Source organism: Jaculus jaculus, chromosome 1 (assembly GCF_020740685.1).
Source record: "Jaculus jaculus isolate mJacJac1 chromosome 1, mJacJac1.mat.Y.cur, whole genome shotgun sequence".
Classification (NCBI taxonomy): Eukaryota; Metazoa; Chordata; class Mammalia; order Rodentia; family Dipodidae; genus Jaculus; species Jaculus jaculus.
The window spans coordinates 36,058,187-36,075,318 of record NC_059102.1 but is presented as its reverse complement, the minus strand read 5'-3'; the positions used below and the strand labels follow the sequence as shown (position 1 = coordinate 36,075,318).

The window sequence follows — 17,132 nt, the reverse complement described above, 5'->3', positions numbered from 1 at the left end:
GCGCCACATATTCTCCCTCATATGGGGATCCTAGCTACAGATGACTGGGCTTCTGTGTGAGAATGAAAATACTTAGTAGCAGAGGCCAGTAAGTTGAAAAGGAGACATAAAGGGTGGAGAAAGGAAGGGAGGAGGATACTTAATAGGTTGATATTGTATATATGTAATTACAATGATTGTAATGGGGAGGTAATATGATTGAGAATGGAATTTCAAACGGGAAAGTGTGGGGGTGGGGAGGGAGGGAATTACCATGGGATATATTTTATAATCATGGAAAATGTTAATAAAAATTTAAAAAAAAAAAAAAGAAACCACACACACAAAAATTCTGAAAATAGAATTACCATTTGATCTAGTGATACCACACCTGGGCATATACTCTAATGACTACTTTTTACTAGAGAGATGCTTGCTCAGTCCTGTGCTGTATCCACAATAGCTAAGAACTGGAATCAGCCCAGATACCCATTAACAGATGAATGGCTAATGAAGATATAGTACATATGCACAATGGAATTTTACTCAGTGTTAAGGAAAACTGAAATCATGGAATTTTCAGGAAAAAAAAAAAAACATACCAAATGGAGTCACAAAAACGCAGAAAGACAAATGCTATATGTTTTCCTTCATACGTGGTTCCTAACTTGCTAAATAAGTGGTAGTGAGCATCAGTATTTACATGGAAGTAGCATGAAGCTATGAGAAAGTGGAAATAGAGAGGTAGGAGAGGAGGGGATACTTAACAGGCAACTTAGGGACAGAACACTGTGAGTAAGAGGGTCTTGGTGGGGAGGGGGAAGACAGGGTGGGGAAGATATTCAAAAAACTAATGGCATTATGAATCAGCACATAGAAATCTTCCTCCTGGATAGAAAACTAAATGATATAGCCCTTAATAAGAAGGAGGGGATATTGTCCAAGCACAACGGCCTCAAAGAAGTAGAGAAAGCCTAATCCTAAAACAGTAGGCTCTGGCTTGTAATTCCCAGTGCCAGGTTTGGGTTACACCCCACAATGAGCTGTTGCTCAAGGAGGCTATGAAGTCCCTAAAACAATGCGGACTATTGCCAAAGCACTTGGTTACCCCAGAGATAAATAGTAAGACCCTATTGTCAAAGACATCACAACCCACAGACACAGGACATTTGGAGATCACACTGGAACTTAGAAGGAAGCCAGTTCCCTGCTAGCTAGCCCTCATAGTGCTGAAAATGGCAATTCATGCTTCTGGGGCATAATGACACCAAAACATGATTTTTATGTAAATATGTTATGAAACCAATTGTATAACTTTTTTTTTTTTTCCAAAATAGGGTCTCACTCTAGCCCAGCCTCACTCACTCTGGAGTTCCAGGGTGGCATCAAATTCATTGCAATCCTCCTACCTCTGCCTCTCAAGTGCTGGGATTAAATGCACGCACCACATGCTGAGTGTATACTTTTTAAAAAGTATATATTTATTTGATGGAGAAAGAGGGGGGAAGAGAGAGAGAGAATGGGTGTGCGGGGCTTCTAGCCACTGCAAATGAACTCCAGACACTTGTGCCCCCTTGTGCATCTGGCTAATGTGGGTCCTGGGGAATAGAACCTAGGTCCTATGGCTTTGTAGGCAAATGCCTTAACCTCTATGCCATCGCTCCAGCCCTACTTTTTCTTTTTGTAAAGGGTTTGGAAGGCAGGAATTTTCAAGTTAGCCAGGGGCCATTTAATCATTTTATAAGGTCAGTGACCAGTATTTTAAAAAATTAAAATGTGGGCTAGAGAGATGGTTTGGCTGTTGAGCACTTGCCTGTGAAGCCTAAGGACCCCGGTTTGAGACTCAATTCCCCAGGACCCACGTTAGCCAGATGCACAAGGGGTCACAAGTGTCTGGAGTTTGTTTGCACTAGCTGGAGGCCCTGGCATGTCCCTTCTCTCTATCTGCCTCTTCCTCTCTGTGTCTGTCGCTCTCAAATCAATAAATAAATAAACAAAAAATTTTTTTCTCAAATTTTTATTAACATTTTCCATGATCATAAAAAATATCCCATGGTAATACCCTTCCCCCCTTTCCCCTTTGAAATTCCATTCTCCATCATATCCCCTCCCCATCTCAATCAATCTATTTACATATATACAATACCAACCTATTAAGTATCCTCCTCCCTTCCTTTCTCTTCCCTTTATATCTCCTTTTTAACTTCTAAAAATTGTTTTAAATTAAAATGTAAAAAAAATTAAATTAAAAATTAAAATGCAATAGTGAAGGGGGATCGGAGTTTTTGGCAGTTTCAGTAAGGCATGAGATGCCACCACAAAAATGGAACTCTAGTCTGATCAAGACTGATCTATGGGGCTGCCTGCTGCCCAGCCTAGCTGCTCTCTAGACAGATAGCCGGGATGGGCTGGTCCAGGGACACTCAATCTACCAACCAATCAGATCTTCCCCTTTCCTATAAAGACTCCTGTCTTCCGGTCTGGAACTCCGCTCTGCTCTGTTTCTTTTCTTTCTTTCTTTCTTTCTTTCTTTCTTTCTTTCTTTCTTTCTTTCTTTCTTTCTTTTTTTTTTTCTTTCCGAGTTAGGGTTTATTTGCTTTTCTGTTCAGCCTGTCTGCCTCTCTTCTTTTGGGCCACAAGGTTACAAGCGAGTCTGGGTTACAAGTGACCCCTGGTGTTTGGGTCAGGGGAAGAAGTGCATAAAACTGCTTCTTGGTTTGGATGACTTTTCTGCTTGCCTCTGCTTTATAGTTTGAGGTAATTTCTCTCTTTAATGACATGCATGATCTTCCTCTGGTTTCTGAATTTACCATGTAAGGATTCTTTCCAACTATCCCTACACAAGCTCCGATATTCTACTTCCCACATGCTAGTTCAGATTTACTGACTTCTCTTTAAAAGCCACAGTTTCTGGGCTGGAGAGATGGCTTACTTACTTCACTTGCTTATGAAGCCTGAGGACCCATGCTCCACTCTCCAGATCCCATGTAAGCCAGAATACAAAGGTGAGGCAAACACAAGGCCGCACATGCCCACTAGGTGGCACAAGCATCTGGAGTTTGATTGCAGTGGTTGAGACCTTGGTATGCCAATTGTCTCTCCTTCTCTTTAAAATAAAAAATAAAATAAAATAAAAAGCACAGTTTCTCTTAAGACTGCATGCTTGCAGCTCTGCTCCAGTTTTTCTTCCCCCAAAACTCAATTTCTCGTAAATGAACCTTATAGACTGTGCAGTGTTACCACATGAGAGCTCATTTCCTGCATCTGATGTGTTTATGACTCTGTTGTAGCTTTCCTTCATAGATCCCAATCTACCTTAAATAAACCCCACAGTTTGTGATTTCTCCCATAAATAGACCCCACAATTTGTGATTTTTTTCCCTTCAATAAACTTAATAATTCTTAATTTATCCTTCTTGAGTCCACCTTTATTAATTCTTTATTAAATGTAAGATAGAACCCAAAACTTGGGGTTCATAAATTCTGGGAGACCCCACTGGACCCCAAAATCCTTCGTCAATAGCATATAAAAGCAGAGTGCAACAACAACAGTTTAACATTTAGTGGCTTGAAAGAATAACAGTTTACACACTGACATTCTCCTAATTCTGTGTGTTGCCTTGGCTTACTCATGAGCCTTCATTCAGTGGTGAGTCAACTGAAAGGTCCATCTAGACCCCGAAAGGTCTTGCTCGCAATCCACAGCTGGAATGGTTGGAGTGGATTATCCAATCTTTTTCTGTTTGATCTGCTTTCCACATTGTATCTAATTTTTAGAAGACAGGTCTTCATCGTGGTAGAACATTCCAGGAGACGAAAGTTTAAGCTGCAAGAACACCAGTGTCTACATCCAGAACTTGCATGGTAATTTAGGTTGCCCTGTATTGAAATGACCTGTGCTTTACTGGAGAGGTTGGCATAGAATTTCATTTTTGAAAAGATGAAAAGTTCTGGAGATTGATTGAGCTCTGATTTATACACTTAGCACTACAGAATTGTATGTTAGCAATGACTAAAAGATAAACTTTGTTATGTACCTTTTTTATTTTTGTTTGTTCAAGGCAGAGTCTTACTCTATCGGCTGACCTGGAACTCTAGCCCCAGGCCTGCCTTGAGCTCAGATCCTGAGTGCTGGTATAAAGGCTGTGCACCAACACACCCAGTTTGTTAGGTACTTTAAAAATGTTATAAACTCACGCCTTTAATCCCAGCACTTATTAGGTAGAGGTAGGAGGATCACTGTGAGTTTGGGGCCACCCTGAGACTACATAGTGAATACCAGGTCAGCCTGGGCTAGAGTGAGACCCTACCTCAAAAAATGCCCCCCAAAAAGTCAATCCCAATTAGTGATTCCCAGCCACTAGAGTTAACATTTTATCATAAATTACATCAATTTTTTTATATTTCCCATGGCATTTTATAACCTGAACTTTTCACAATTTGCACTGTTTTTTTTAAATTTAATTTATTAGTTTTCTTTTCAGCAAATACAGGCAGTTTGGTACCATTGTTTAGGCTATCTATGATCTACCCCCTCCCATTGGACCCTCCTTGTTGATGTAAATGGGTCGTGCATTGTGGAGTTAGCCCACAGTTATTGGTATGATAAATGTCTCTGCAAATCATGACCTAACATGTGACTCTGACATTCTTTCCACCCCCTCTTCCGCAAAATTTCCCAGAGCCATGTTGGGTTCATTTTTAGTCTGCTTTAGTGCTGAGGTGTTGGGGGCCTCTGAGGCTCTGGCTCTCTGATTTGGTAGGAGTTGATTTTTCTCTGTGTTGGTCTCCTTCCCCTTTGTGCTGGTATCCGGTTCACAGGAAAACATCACCCTTGCTTGTTTCGCCAATTGCCCTTAGTTTCAGTTGGGCCCCTTTTGAGGTATGTTGGGGCAGCTCTCTCCTTAGGATCTGCATCTATCTGAAAAAGAGAAGCAGATTCTCCAACGGAGAGTAAGTTAGCACCCGGAAAATTGAGATAACACTTACTTTTTTGATAGAGAGTTTGATAGGTGTAGGCCCTCTTGTACCCCATGATTGATGGTAGCTTGATATTGGAGAGTGGGCTTGTGTTTGGGTATGGTTCTGACTTGTTTCCCAGCTCCAGCTATGGGTCTAGTACCACTGAGGAGATCAGTTAGCCAAATCACAAGAAGTTGGTTCCTCACCATGGCTGTGTGCCACTATTGCACTTGTGTGGGCATCACATCAGGCTATTTGTTGCAAATTAGGTTAGACAATGAGTTGCTTGGGCAGATATTGGTCATTTCCCCCAGTCGCCCATGTAGCACCTTCTGGCACTAGACATGCTGACTGTCTGGGGACTGACTCTTTCCTGGCTTCCAGCCATGCCATTCCATTTTACGCGTCAGCTGCATATGGAGTCTTCAACAATAGGGTCTTACCACTGGCCTTTGGTGGGTCATCAAGTACTCTGACAGAAGTTTGTCATTGTTTTGGGAAATCTTGTAGGTTTCTCTGATCAAAAGCTCATTGTGGATGGTAGCCCCAAGCTGGAAGTGGGGGTTACAGGTCAGTGTCCACTAAGAAATTGAGGAAAAACATAACTAATATACAAGAGTTAGAGAGGAGAGAGATAGAGGGGAGGGGGGAGAGGGAGAGAGGGAAGATGTAGAAGATTTAGGTTAGTCTTGATCCTACCCTCTCCATTGTCTTGTGGTTCAGGTGTTTCCTGTAAGGGTCTAGTGAAGGTTCAGCCATTTGGTCTGTCTTTTAGGAAGTAGAATTTTATGTTACCATTGCCGTTTGGGTCCAGATTACTGTTTTCCACCCTTCGATGCCACCCCGCCCTCCCCATCCTATTGTCTAGTCCATGAGGTGCTTGCTGGGTATGTAAGGTATCTTGGGCAGATTCAGGTTAGGTGTTGTAGATGAGTGAGACTATGTGTTGATTTTTTTTTCTGTGATTGGGTAAGTTCACTGAGAATGATCTGTTCCAGGTTCAACCATTTTTCCTCAAATTTCTTTGTGTCGTTTTTTCTTACTGCTGTATAGAATTCCATTTTGTAGATATACCACATCTTTGTTATCCATTCTTCTAATGATGGACATCTGGGTTGATTCTAGCTTTTAGCTATTATGAATTGAGCCGCTACAAACATGGTTGAGCAAATCTCTCTGGCCTGTGGTTTGAAGGTTTTAGGGTAGATGCCCAGTAAGGGTATAACTGGGTCTGTTGGTATTTCTATAGTCAGCTTTTTCAGGAGTCTCCATATTGCTTTCCAAAGTGGTTGTACCATCCTGCATTCCCACCAACAGTGAATGAGTGTCCCTGCTTCTCCACATCCTCACCAGCATTTATTTTCATTTGATTTTTTGATGTTAGCTATCCTTATTGGGGTAAGGTGGAATCTCATAGTTGTTTTAATTTGCATTTCTCTGATGATTAGGGAGATGAACATTTTCTTAAGTGTGTGTTTGCCATTTGTATATCTTCCTCTGTGAATTGTCTGTTCAACTCTGCACCCCATTTTGTGAGTGGGGTATTTGTCTTCTTATTGTTTAGACTTTTGAGTTATTTGTAAATTCTAGAGATAAGGCCTCTATCAGTTGGATAACCTGCAAATATTTTCTCCCATTCTGTGGGTATTCTATTGGCTGTGCTTATTATATGCTTGTCTGTAAAGAAACTCTTCAGCTTCATATGATCCCATTGGTTGAGTGACTGTTTAAGAACTTGAGCCACTGGGGTTTTGTTCAGGAAGTCTTTTTCCATTCCTATATCATGGAAAGTACTTCCTAAATTTTCTTCCAGTAGTATTCGAGTTTCTGGTCTTATGTTGAGGTCTTTGATCCATTTGGATTTGAGTGTAGTGCATGGTGAAATGTGTGGATCAAGTTTTAGTTTCCTGCATGTGGTTATCCAGTTTGTCCAGCACCATTTGTTGAAGATGCTATCTTTTTTCCAGCCTATATTGTTCAGGCCTTTGTTGAATATCAAGTAGCTATAGTTGCTTGACCCAAAATCCGGGTCCTCAAGTCTATTCCATTGGTCTATACTCCTGTTTTTATGCCAGTACCATGCTGTTTTTATTACTATGGCTTTGTAGTATAGCTTTAGATCAGGTATGGTGATGCCACCAGAGGTATTTCTTTTGCTGAGGATATGTTTGGATATGCGAGGCCTTCTGCCTTTCTATATGAAATTTGAGATCATTTTTTCTATCTCTGTGAAGAACACTGTAGGGATTTTAATTGGAATTGCATTAAATCTATATATTGCCTTTGGTAGGTTTGTCATCTTCACAATGTTAATTCTGCCTATCCAGGAGCATGGGAGGTCTTTCCATCTTCTCAAGTGCTCCTCAATTTCTTTTTTGAGAGTTTTTATATTTTTGTTGTATAGATCTTTTACTTCCTTGGTTAACGTTATTCCAAGGTATTTCATTTCTTTTTCTGTATCTTTGTCATTTATTTGCACTGTTTTTAACCATATTTTATATTGCATTATCTTAATTAAAAATCCAAGTTGGTGGAGAATGGAATTTCAAAGGGGAAAGTGTTGGGGGGGGGGGAGAGGGAATTACCATGAGATTTTTTTTTATAATCACGGAAAATGTTAATAAAAATGTAAAAAAAAATGAAAAAAAAAATCCAAGTCGGGCATGGTGGCTCACGCCTTTAACCCCGGCACTCAGAGGTCAGAGGTAGGATGATCGCTTTGAGTTCACGGCAACCCTGAGACTACATAGTGAATTCCAGGTCAGCCTGGGTTAGGTGAGACTCTACCTTGAAAAACAACAATAAAAAAAAATCCATAGAAGTGAATATTTCACAGTTCTATAAATTGTTAACAGAACTCAAGTGAGCTTCTTCCATGCTGAGCTGCATGTTGCTCTCCTGATGTTTTTAAGTCATTATTCTGAGAGAATGAAGGTATATTGCACTCCTGATTTACTGGCGCACTGTGCTGACAGTTAACATTGGATCCTTCAGTATATGGCCACGCCTCAGAAACTTGGAGGGCTTTGGAAACGGTTTTGTTATCTCTGAAGATCCTGTCACAAGTCTATTCAGTGATATGACCTAAGCACGCACCCAGCAAGGTTAACTATTAAGTTATTGGGATGAAAGTTCAGAGAGCCTGCCTTTAATTGGAACATCAGAATGGGAACTAGTACACTGGAAAAGAGTAAAGAAGAAACAGCACAATCATAGTAAATTCCTCTTCCAGAAGTACTCTAGGAAGCATTATGGAGAAGTTCTGCAACTCTACTTTTTGGGTGAGATATTACACTTAGTCTCATTTTTCTATGCTTCTTCAACTCAATTAAGAAGTAGGTGTTTATGTTAGAGTGGCCACCAGTAAGAACCAGAGAAGTTATAATGGCAGGTGACCTATAAAAAATTAATGTCTCCATAAGATATACCATCTGGGAAAAAATAATTTAATCTTTAGTATATTGATTGTGCCCCAGTATGCCCTAACATGTTTATTGTGCCCTAGACTTTTTTCTTGGGCTAACCACCTTCACGATTGTCTTCGATCAGAGAAAGCGTGCAATGTCTTCAGTATTAGGAATCGGAATTGGTATTGTACACTTTGTAAAGTAGCAGGAAAAGAAAGTTCATGACAGTCCTCTTGGGAGGTTTTGATGTTGAAATGGTGATAATATGTTTTAGAAGGGCTGGACATTTTGGGCACTTAATGATGAACTTAAAAACAGTGATGCAAAATTGGTCACTGTGAATGCTGAAATAGTTTGTGCACAATGAGCCCTGGGCAGCACTGCTAGTGGAGGGGAGGAGGAAGTACCCTTGAAGGAAGGATCAGGTATTTGGACTGTGAACCCCAGGCAGCAGAGACTTTCAAGGGAGAGGGCAATCAACATTACCAACTGGTCTGGTGGAACTGAGAATGAGAATGATGTCTGCAAATTCCTAGCATGGGCATCACCTGGATGACTAACAAAAATCAGATCTCTTACATGAGTCTCTGGATTTCAGTTTGGTAACTTTATACAGTAATAAGAAGAGCAGGAATGAAATAGCAGAGTAGCCCTTGGTATGCCAGGAAGAACTTGAGCCCCAAGACCCTCAAGGCCAGTGCACGACCACCACTAGAAGGCAGGGCTTACTTAGCCCCCACTATCTTGGCAGGCCATCTCTTGAGAATTTCCTTTAAAAAAATGACCTGGGCTGGAGAGATGGCTTAGCGGTTAAGCACTTGCCTGTGAAGCCTAAGGACCCTGGTTCGAGGCTCGGTTCCCCAGGTCCCACGTTAGCCAGATGCACAAGGGGGCGCACGCGTCTGGAGTTCGTTTGCAGAGGCTGGAAGCCCTGGCGCGCCCATTCTCTCTCTCTCCCTCTATCTGTCTTTCTCTCTGTGTCTCGCACTCTCACATATATAAATAAAAATTTTTTTTTAAATGACCTGACTAATCATATTATCAGATAATTTAATCCTTCCTGTAAAGTCTGTACCAATAGTTATATGAATTTATAGAAAAAGGAAAATCTATGCTCACATGACGGAGATACAGGGACTGATGCCCCCATCCCACCTCACAGGACACTTTGATTTATTGTAGTGTGCAAAGTTGGTGTAAAACTTGCTGGGAGTAAGTTTTCTGTTGAATAGTGTCATTGTCATTCCTGTGCTGAAGTTTGCCAAGCCTTCTTGGGTTTGATATAAGCCTTCTAAGCCAATGTAAGTTAAATGTCATAATATTACCAAGTATTTCAAGGTTTCTGACTGCCTGGTTGCCTGTATGTGAGGATATCTGACCTTTCAGCTACTGCTAGAAACTAAATGACAAATTTATAATTGGGGAACTATTATCCCCTGTGGACCAAGGAACAGTCCCTCTTCTTCCTACAACTTGGCAAATGTTATGAGTTTTACTTAGAATAGCAAGAATAGAGATTCACTAAAAATTGCAAGAAGAAGCCGGGTATAGTGGCACACGCCTTTAATTCCAGAACTCAGGAGGTAGAGGTAGGAGGATTGCCATGAGTTCAAGGCCACCCTGAGACTACATAGTGAATAACAGGTGGCCTGGGCTAAAATGAGACCTTACCTCAAAAAAAATAAAAATAAAAAAATGCAAGGAGATAAGTTTATAGAGGTTAGGTAGGCCAGATAATCATCAAATGTTGTTAAGCAGCAAATTTGTGTTAATCATGAACAAGAAAATGCAGATAGCTGAGAGGTAAGGCTGGGTATCGATATGAAGTTGAATTAAAAGTGTTGGAAAGCATGTAGAGTATGTTTAAGGAATGACTTGTCTTTTTAAACAATGCATATATCTGACAAACCTTCCTTATTGTTTCCTAGAATTCCTCATTCCTGGACAGACCTGAGGTGGACTTGCCACTGTGTTTTGAACAAACTGTTCTTGCTTGGATTCCCTTGTGTTTTCTTTGGCTCTTGGCTCCTTGGCAGCTTCTCCATGTATATAAATCCAGGACCAAGAAATCTTCTGTAACCAAGTTCTACCTTGCTAAGCAGGTACAGTAACCCCAGTATTTTCAAATCCTAATTTTGAAATATTGTGCACAACAGAGGCATTTTCTTGGTGGTTAATGCCTTAGTCTCATTCTACAACCAGCTTTGAAAGATGCTACTGTCACAGATAGACTCATGTTCTGGGCTCCTACATATATCTCCCTGTCCCTTGCCATATTTCTTTTTTCTTTCTCCTTTTCAATTTTTTTTTTATTAACAACTTCCATGATAATAAAAAATTTCCATGAAAAAATGCCAATTTTGAAAAATGAAAAGAAAATCCCATGTATCTCATAGTAATGCTCTCCCTCCTCCCATTTCCCCTTTGAAACTCCATTCTCCATCATATCCCACCCCCTCTCAATCAGCCTCTGTTTTATTTTGATGTCATCATGTTTTCCTCCTATTATGATGGTCTTGTGTAGGTAGTGTCAGCCACTGTGAGGTCATGGATATCCAGACCATTTTGTGTCTGGGGGAAGCACATTGTAGAAGTCCTACCCTTCCTTTGGTTCTTATATTCTTTCTGCCACCTCTTCTAAAATAGACCCTGAGCCTTGGAGGGTGTAATAGAGATATTGCAGTGCTGAGTACTCCTGTCACTTCTTTCCAGCACCATGATGCCTTCTGAGTCATCCCAAGGTCACTGCCATTTGAAAAGAGAAGATTCTCTACCCAAAGTGAGAGTAGTGTCAATATAAGGGTATAAATATTAAGAGAAGTGCTTACTGGGCAGTTTGATAAACGTAGTATATACATTTAGCCAGACAGCAGGAAACGTTACACCCCTAGCGCTCATGACTACCCCTGTCTTAAGTTTTCAGTATCAGGGATGTATTCCCTCTCATGGAGTGGCCCTCCAGTCCAATTAGAGGGCAGTTGGTTTCCACCATGACAGACATGCCACTATTGCATTCATTGGCTCATTTGGCCTGGCTGGCCAAATATAAGACTTGCAGTATCCACTGTTGAGTATCTTCACTGGTGATTTCTCTCTCTTCCATTGAACTGGATGCAGAATGGCTTTTTCCAGCTTTCTGTCAGCTGGTCTATATGGAGGAGGTTATTAGCTCAGTTTCAGCAGGATTTCTCAGTGGTCTTGCAGCCCAAGTATGTGAAGTCTTCAGCAATAGGGTCTTACCATCTATTCCTGGTGGGAAGTCAAGGGCCTATAATGTCTTGGGGGCATCAAGGACTTCCCTGGCCAACAACTCACTGGAAGCTATCCTATCCCTCCGTGCCATATTTCTTAGGCAAGTAGCTTTGATTTTTGCATAAGAATAGTGACTCTTAAATCTTTTTTTTTTAACTTTTATTTTTTTATTTGAGAGCGACAGACACAGAGAGAAAGACAGATAGAGGGAGAGAGAGAATGGGCGTGCCAGGGCTTCCAGCCACTGCAAACGAACTCCAGACACGTGCGCCCCCTTGTGCATCTAGCTAACGTGGGACCTGGGGAACCGAGCCTCAAACCGGGATCCTTAGGCTTCACAGGCAAGCGCTTAACCACTAAGCCATCTCTCCAGCCCGTGACTCTTAATTCTTATGGCTCCCTAATAACAAAGGAAGAATCAAATTGATCTTATCTTTTCTGCATTTGAGAAGTGAACACCAGTTTTTCTTTGCTCTAGTAAATCAGGAGACTGTAATTCAGTTGTCACCTACCAAGGTGAAAATGAAGTATGCGATGCACTTTCTGTTCCATGAGGGTGATCCAACTCATTCCCTGAAACTTGGATCTGAAATGGTTTTTTCCATTTTCCCAAAGTATTCTGTGAGCCAGGATGATCATTCACAGTGGCAGGAAGCAGTATTAGCATCTCCAGTGACAAGCCTGAGCAGGGAAGTATCAGAGAGGATGTGGGCTGTAAGGGGGAGCCCAGGAGGAATGAGGGAGGAGCTCTCACCAAGCTGTGCCAGCTTTCAGAGGGGTCCTTATCAAATCCATGTGCTTCTTTCACTGGATTCTTCTATCTGTCCTAATTGTTAGATTTCTTTTGAAAGGCAAATTAGTTTCCCTTATGTGGTAAGCTTACATGCTTATGACATGCAGTAACCTGGAACATAAAAGTGAAGAAAGGGGCCTGGGTGGTGGTGCATGTCTTCAGTCCCGGCACTTAGGAGGCTGAAGTAGGAGGATCCTCTTCAGTTCAAGGACAACCTGGGCTGCTACAGACCGAGTTCCAGGTCAGCCTGGATTAGAGTGAGACCCTGTCTCAAAAAAAAAAAAGAAGAAGAAGAAGAAGAAGAAGCCAGCAGGAGGCATGGTGGCTCAGGCCTTTAATCTCAGCATCTGGGGGCAGAGGTAGGAGGATTGCCATGAGTTTGAGGCCGCCTTGAGACTATATAGTGAATTCCAGGTCTGCCTGGGCTAGAGTGAGAACCCACCTGGAAAAATGAAGAGCCTGGGGAGATGACTCAGCAGTAAAAGCTGCTTTCTTGTAAACTTTGCCAGCCCAGGTGCAATTTCCCATCTCTCTGTCTCTCTTACAAACAAATAAATAAACATAGTTTTTAAGAAAGTATTTTTATTTATTTATTTGTGAGAGAGATAGAGAGAGCAAGTGCATGGGCATGTCATGGCCTCCAGCCACTGCAAATGAACTGCAGGTGCTGGGCCACTTTGTGCATCTGGCTTTATGTGGTTTCTGGCTTTATGTGGGGAATTAAACCTGGACCATCAGGCTTTACAAGGAAGTGCCTTTAACTATACAACCATTTCCACAGCCCTAAAAACACTGTGTGTGTGTGTGTGTGTTTTCAAGGTAGGGTCTCACTCTAGCTCAGGCTGGAATCCACTATGTAGGCTGGCCTCCAATTCACAATGATCCTCCTACCTCTGCCTCCTAAATGCTGGGATTAAAGGTATGCACCACCATGCCTGGCCCTAAAAACACTTTTTGAGATAGATGCTGTACAGTTTTCCCAGTTAAATACAATTCAGTTTTTATTATATTCACAGACATGTGACCATCACCACAGTCAACTTTTAGAATGCTTTCAGTCCTTTAAAAAGAAATCCTTTAGCCTCTGTCTGTCCTCCTTCCTTACTCCTAAACAACCACAAATCTGCTTTCTGTCTCTAGAGATTCCTGTTCTAGACATTTCGTGTGAAAGGAGTCATGCAATATATAATTTTTTATGATTCATGTCTCTTAGCCTAATGTTTTTAAGATTCATCTTGTAGTATATATTTCATTCTTTTTTATTCAATTGTTTGGATATAGATAGTTAACATTCTATTGAAACATTATGTTTTATTTGAAAGCATGACTCTCTGTAGAGAAGAAAAGCAGAGCAAAAGAAACTCTTTTCCCCCTGTAGTTAATAAATCTACCCACCCTAATCCAGACCTGTTTATAATTCATATTTGAGTCGTTTGGCCTCTATATCAAAGATGACAGGCATAGATTTAAGTCTTCTTAACTTTTAAAAAAAATAGTTGGCTTCTCCACTGCACTAACAGAAGCACAATTCATCATGAAGTAAAACTTCCCTTCTTCTGTGAGACCCTTCTTGGCTCAGCTTTGATTTTATATCTCAGCTTCTTCTCTCTTCTACTTGCCATTGATCTGTTTCTTTTCTCTGACTCCTCTGATGGATATGTGGTAATCCTTTGTCACTGGTGTGGTATTTATCTTATCTAGACTGATGTGTCACTGAGTCCCCAGTGGCCTTGTTTGTTTAAAGGTGCTTCTTAGTGAAGGACTACAGAACACAGTAGGTAATTCAGTAAACTGATTTTTTTTTTTTTTTTTTGGTTTTTCGAGGTAGCGTCTCACTCTAGCCCAGGCTGACCTGGAATTCACTATGGAGTCTCGGTGGCCTCGAACTCATAGCAATCCTCCTACCTCTGCCTCCCGAGTGCTGGGATTAAAGGCATGTGCCACCATGCCCGGCTTGAAATTTTTTAAAGAAGGTACCGTGAAATTTTTCCTTTAATTTTATTTTTATTTATTTATTTATTTGAGAGAGACAGAGAGAGGCACGTAGAGAGAGAGAATGGGTGCACCAGGGCTTCTAGCCACTGCAAATGAACTCCAGACACATGCACCCCCCTGTGCATCTGGCTTATGTGGGTCCTGGGGAATTGAACCAGGGTCCTTAGGCTTCACAGGCAAACACCTTCATCGCTAAACCATTTCACCAGGCCCCAGTACACTGAATTTTAAAATGGATAAAGGTTGCTGCAGAAGTGCTAAAGTCAGAATGAGGGGTAGCAAAAATAGACTTGATGTTGAAAATATTGAAGCTGAAGCCAGACCTTTTGTCTGCTAGCAAAGTGGTATAAGTAGACACCCTCAACAATGGGTAGAATATTTAACCAGAGTTCCTTGTCATTCAAAAAGCACTGGAGTTCTGGAGAGATGGTGCTTGCCTGCAAAGCCAAGGACCTATGTAAGCCAGAAGCACAAGGTGGCACATGTGTCTGGAGTTCATTTTTTTGTGGCTGGGGGCCCTAGCACACTCATTCTCTCTCTCTCTATCTTTCTCTACCTGCCTTTTTCTCTCTCAAATAAATAAATAAAAATTTTTAAAAAGTATTTGAGGGTCTGTAGAGAGGGCTTAGTGGTTAAGGCCCTTGTCTGTGAAGCCTAAGGAACCAGGTTCAATTCTCCAGAACCCACATAATCCAGATGCACATGGTGGCACATACATCTGGAGTTCATTTGCAGTAGCTAAAGATCCTGGTGCACCCATTCTCATTCTCTCTAATAAATAATTTTTTTTTTTAAAAAAGCACTGGAGGAAAGAGGACCTTGCAGAGATGTAGAGGCATTAAATGTGGCTGAATAATATTCCTTCTTCAACACCATTGAAATTGTATTTCCCAATGTACAACTGAATTGAGTAAACTCTGATTGAATGCCAATAAAAGATCAAGGTCAAAGAGTGCATATTAATCATTAAACAACCACAATATTTGCCTGTTCCTAATAGCTAGAAGTGTGTGCATGTTTCCCATAATGTAATATGTGGTTACTATAGAAAGTTTGCTAGCTCCAGATAAATAGGAAGAAAATTAAATCCACTGATAATTATATCACTCTGATGTATTCCAGTTACTTATTTATTTATTTGAGAGAGAATGGGTGCACCAGGGCCTCCAGCTGCTGCAAATGAACTCTAGACGCATGTACCACCTTTTGCATCTGGCTTACATGGGTCCTGAGGAATTGAACCTGGGTCTGTTAGCTTTGTAGGTGAGCACCTTAACTGCTAAGCCATCTCTCTAGCCCCCAATTACTTTTGATGTTTCCTTCCAGTCTTAAAAACAACTAGATAAAAAAAAGTATCAATCGAAATCAAAGTCTCTTCCCCATCTTACTTCCCATTCCCATCATGTAGAACTTCATCCTTTTTATGATTACCTCCATATCTGCAAAGAATGTGCCAAAATCTATATTTCTGATTAATCAAGTCCAAAAAGATCTATTTCTGACAAAGAAATAGAAGCTGTGATGGAGTGGGAAGAAAAAGCAGTGACTGGCATAACTGTGCCAGTTCTGCAGCCAACGGCTATGCCTGTTTGCAGTTTCTTCTAATTTTTTAGTGTTTTGTTCTGAATGGTTTTTTTCAACTCTTCTCTGCTTATTACCTTTATGCCTAAACATACTCTGCCATAGATTTTTAATATATTTTTACTTATTTATTTGAGAGGGAGAAAGAAGCAGAAGGAGAAAGAGAGAGAGAGAGAGAAGAAGGGAGGGAGAGAATGGGCATGCCAGGGCCTCCAGCCACTCTAAACGAATTCCAGATGCAAGCACCCCCTTGTGCATCTGGCTTACGTGGGTCCTGGAGAGTCAAACCAGGATCCTTTGGCTTTGCAGGCAAGTTCTCTAATGGCTAAGCCATCTCTCCAGGCCCCTCTGCCATGAATTTTAACTTCCTGATGCTCCTTTGTGAAACATTGGGGTAGCAGTGTTCTCCCATTTCCTGGATCCTCTTTGCAGAACATCTTCAAATAAAAATTTCAGGAGTAACAACAAATAAAGTCTCTAAGTCCTTCCTTCCTAAAAATGTTCACTGTCTCATAAAATTCTAGCTTCAATTTTGTTTGTTTTCTGAGGTAGGGTCTCACTCTAGTTCAAACTGGCCTTGAACTCACAGTGAGGCAATCCTTCTACCTCTGCCTCCCAAGTGCTGGGATTAAAGGCATATGCCACCACACCCGGCAAACTTCAAAATTTTTATCTTTGAAGATGTTGATGCACTGTTCCCAGCATTCTGTACTACTAAGGATTTTCATTCCAGTTATCCTCCCGCAAAGCTCATTAGTGTATGTCCTGAAATGTCATGAGACACTGACATTATAGATCTTTTCCCATTCTTGGGTCTCTCACCCTAAAGACTCACGTCTCATCTCTATTACTCATTCATTTCTGTTATTTCAACTTTGACATTCTGTCTCCCCAGAACTTCTTTTAGGTAGATATTGAATTCTCTGAACTCATTTTCCCCTTCAATTTCTCTTCCCCTTTCTCCTTGAAAAAAAAAATATTTCTGGGATGGAGAGATGGCTTAGCAGTTAAAGCACTTGCCTGCAAAGCCAAAGGATCTAGGTTCAATTCCCCAGGACCCATGCAAGTCAGATGCACAAGATAACCCATGTGTCTGGAGTTCATTTGCAGTGGCTAGAGGCCCTGGCATGCCCTTTCTCTCTCTATCTATCTGCCTTCCCCCC

General features: G+C 41.2%; 1 protein-coding gene across 2 annotated transcripts in view; it reads left to right on the top strand.

The window, feature by feature from the left end:
- The first annotated feature begins 7,978 nt into the window (after positions 1 to 7,978).
- Abcc2 (ATP binding cassette subfamily C member 2) overlaps positions 7,979 to 17,132 on the top strand; it is an 84,233-nt gene continuing 75,079 nt past the window's right edge. Inside the window, exons 1-2 of one of the 2 annotated variants that reach the window (XM_045156078.1) lie at positions 7,979 to 8,222; positions 10,277 to 10,450. In XM_045156078.1, the coding sequence (XP_045012013.1) occupies positions 8,193 to 8,222; positions 10,277 to 10,450 (204 nt within the window). In that variant the 5' untranslated portion in view covers positions 7,979 to 8,192. The remainder of the gene's footprint in view (positions 8,223 to 10,276; positions 10,451 to 17,132) is intronic. The other variant, XM_012951524.2, reaches the window with a different exon arrangement.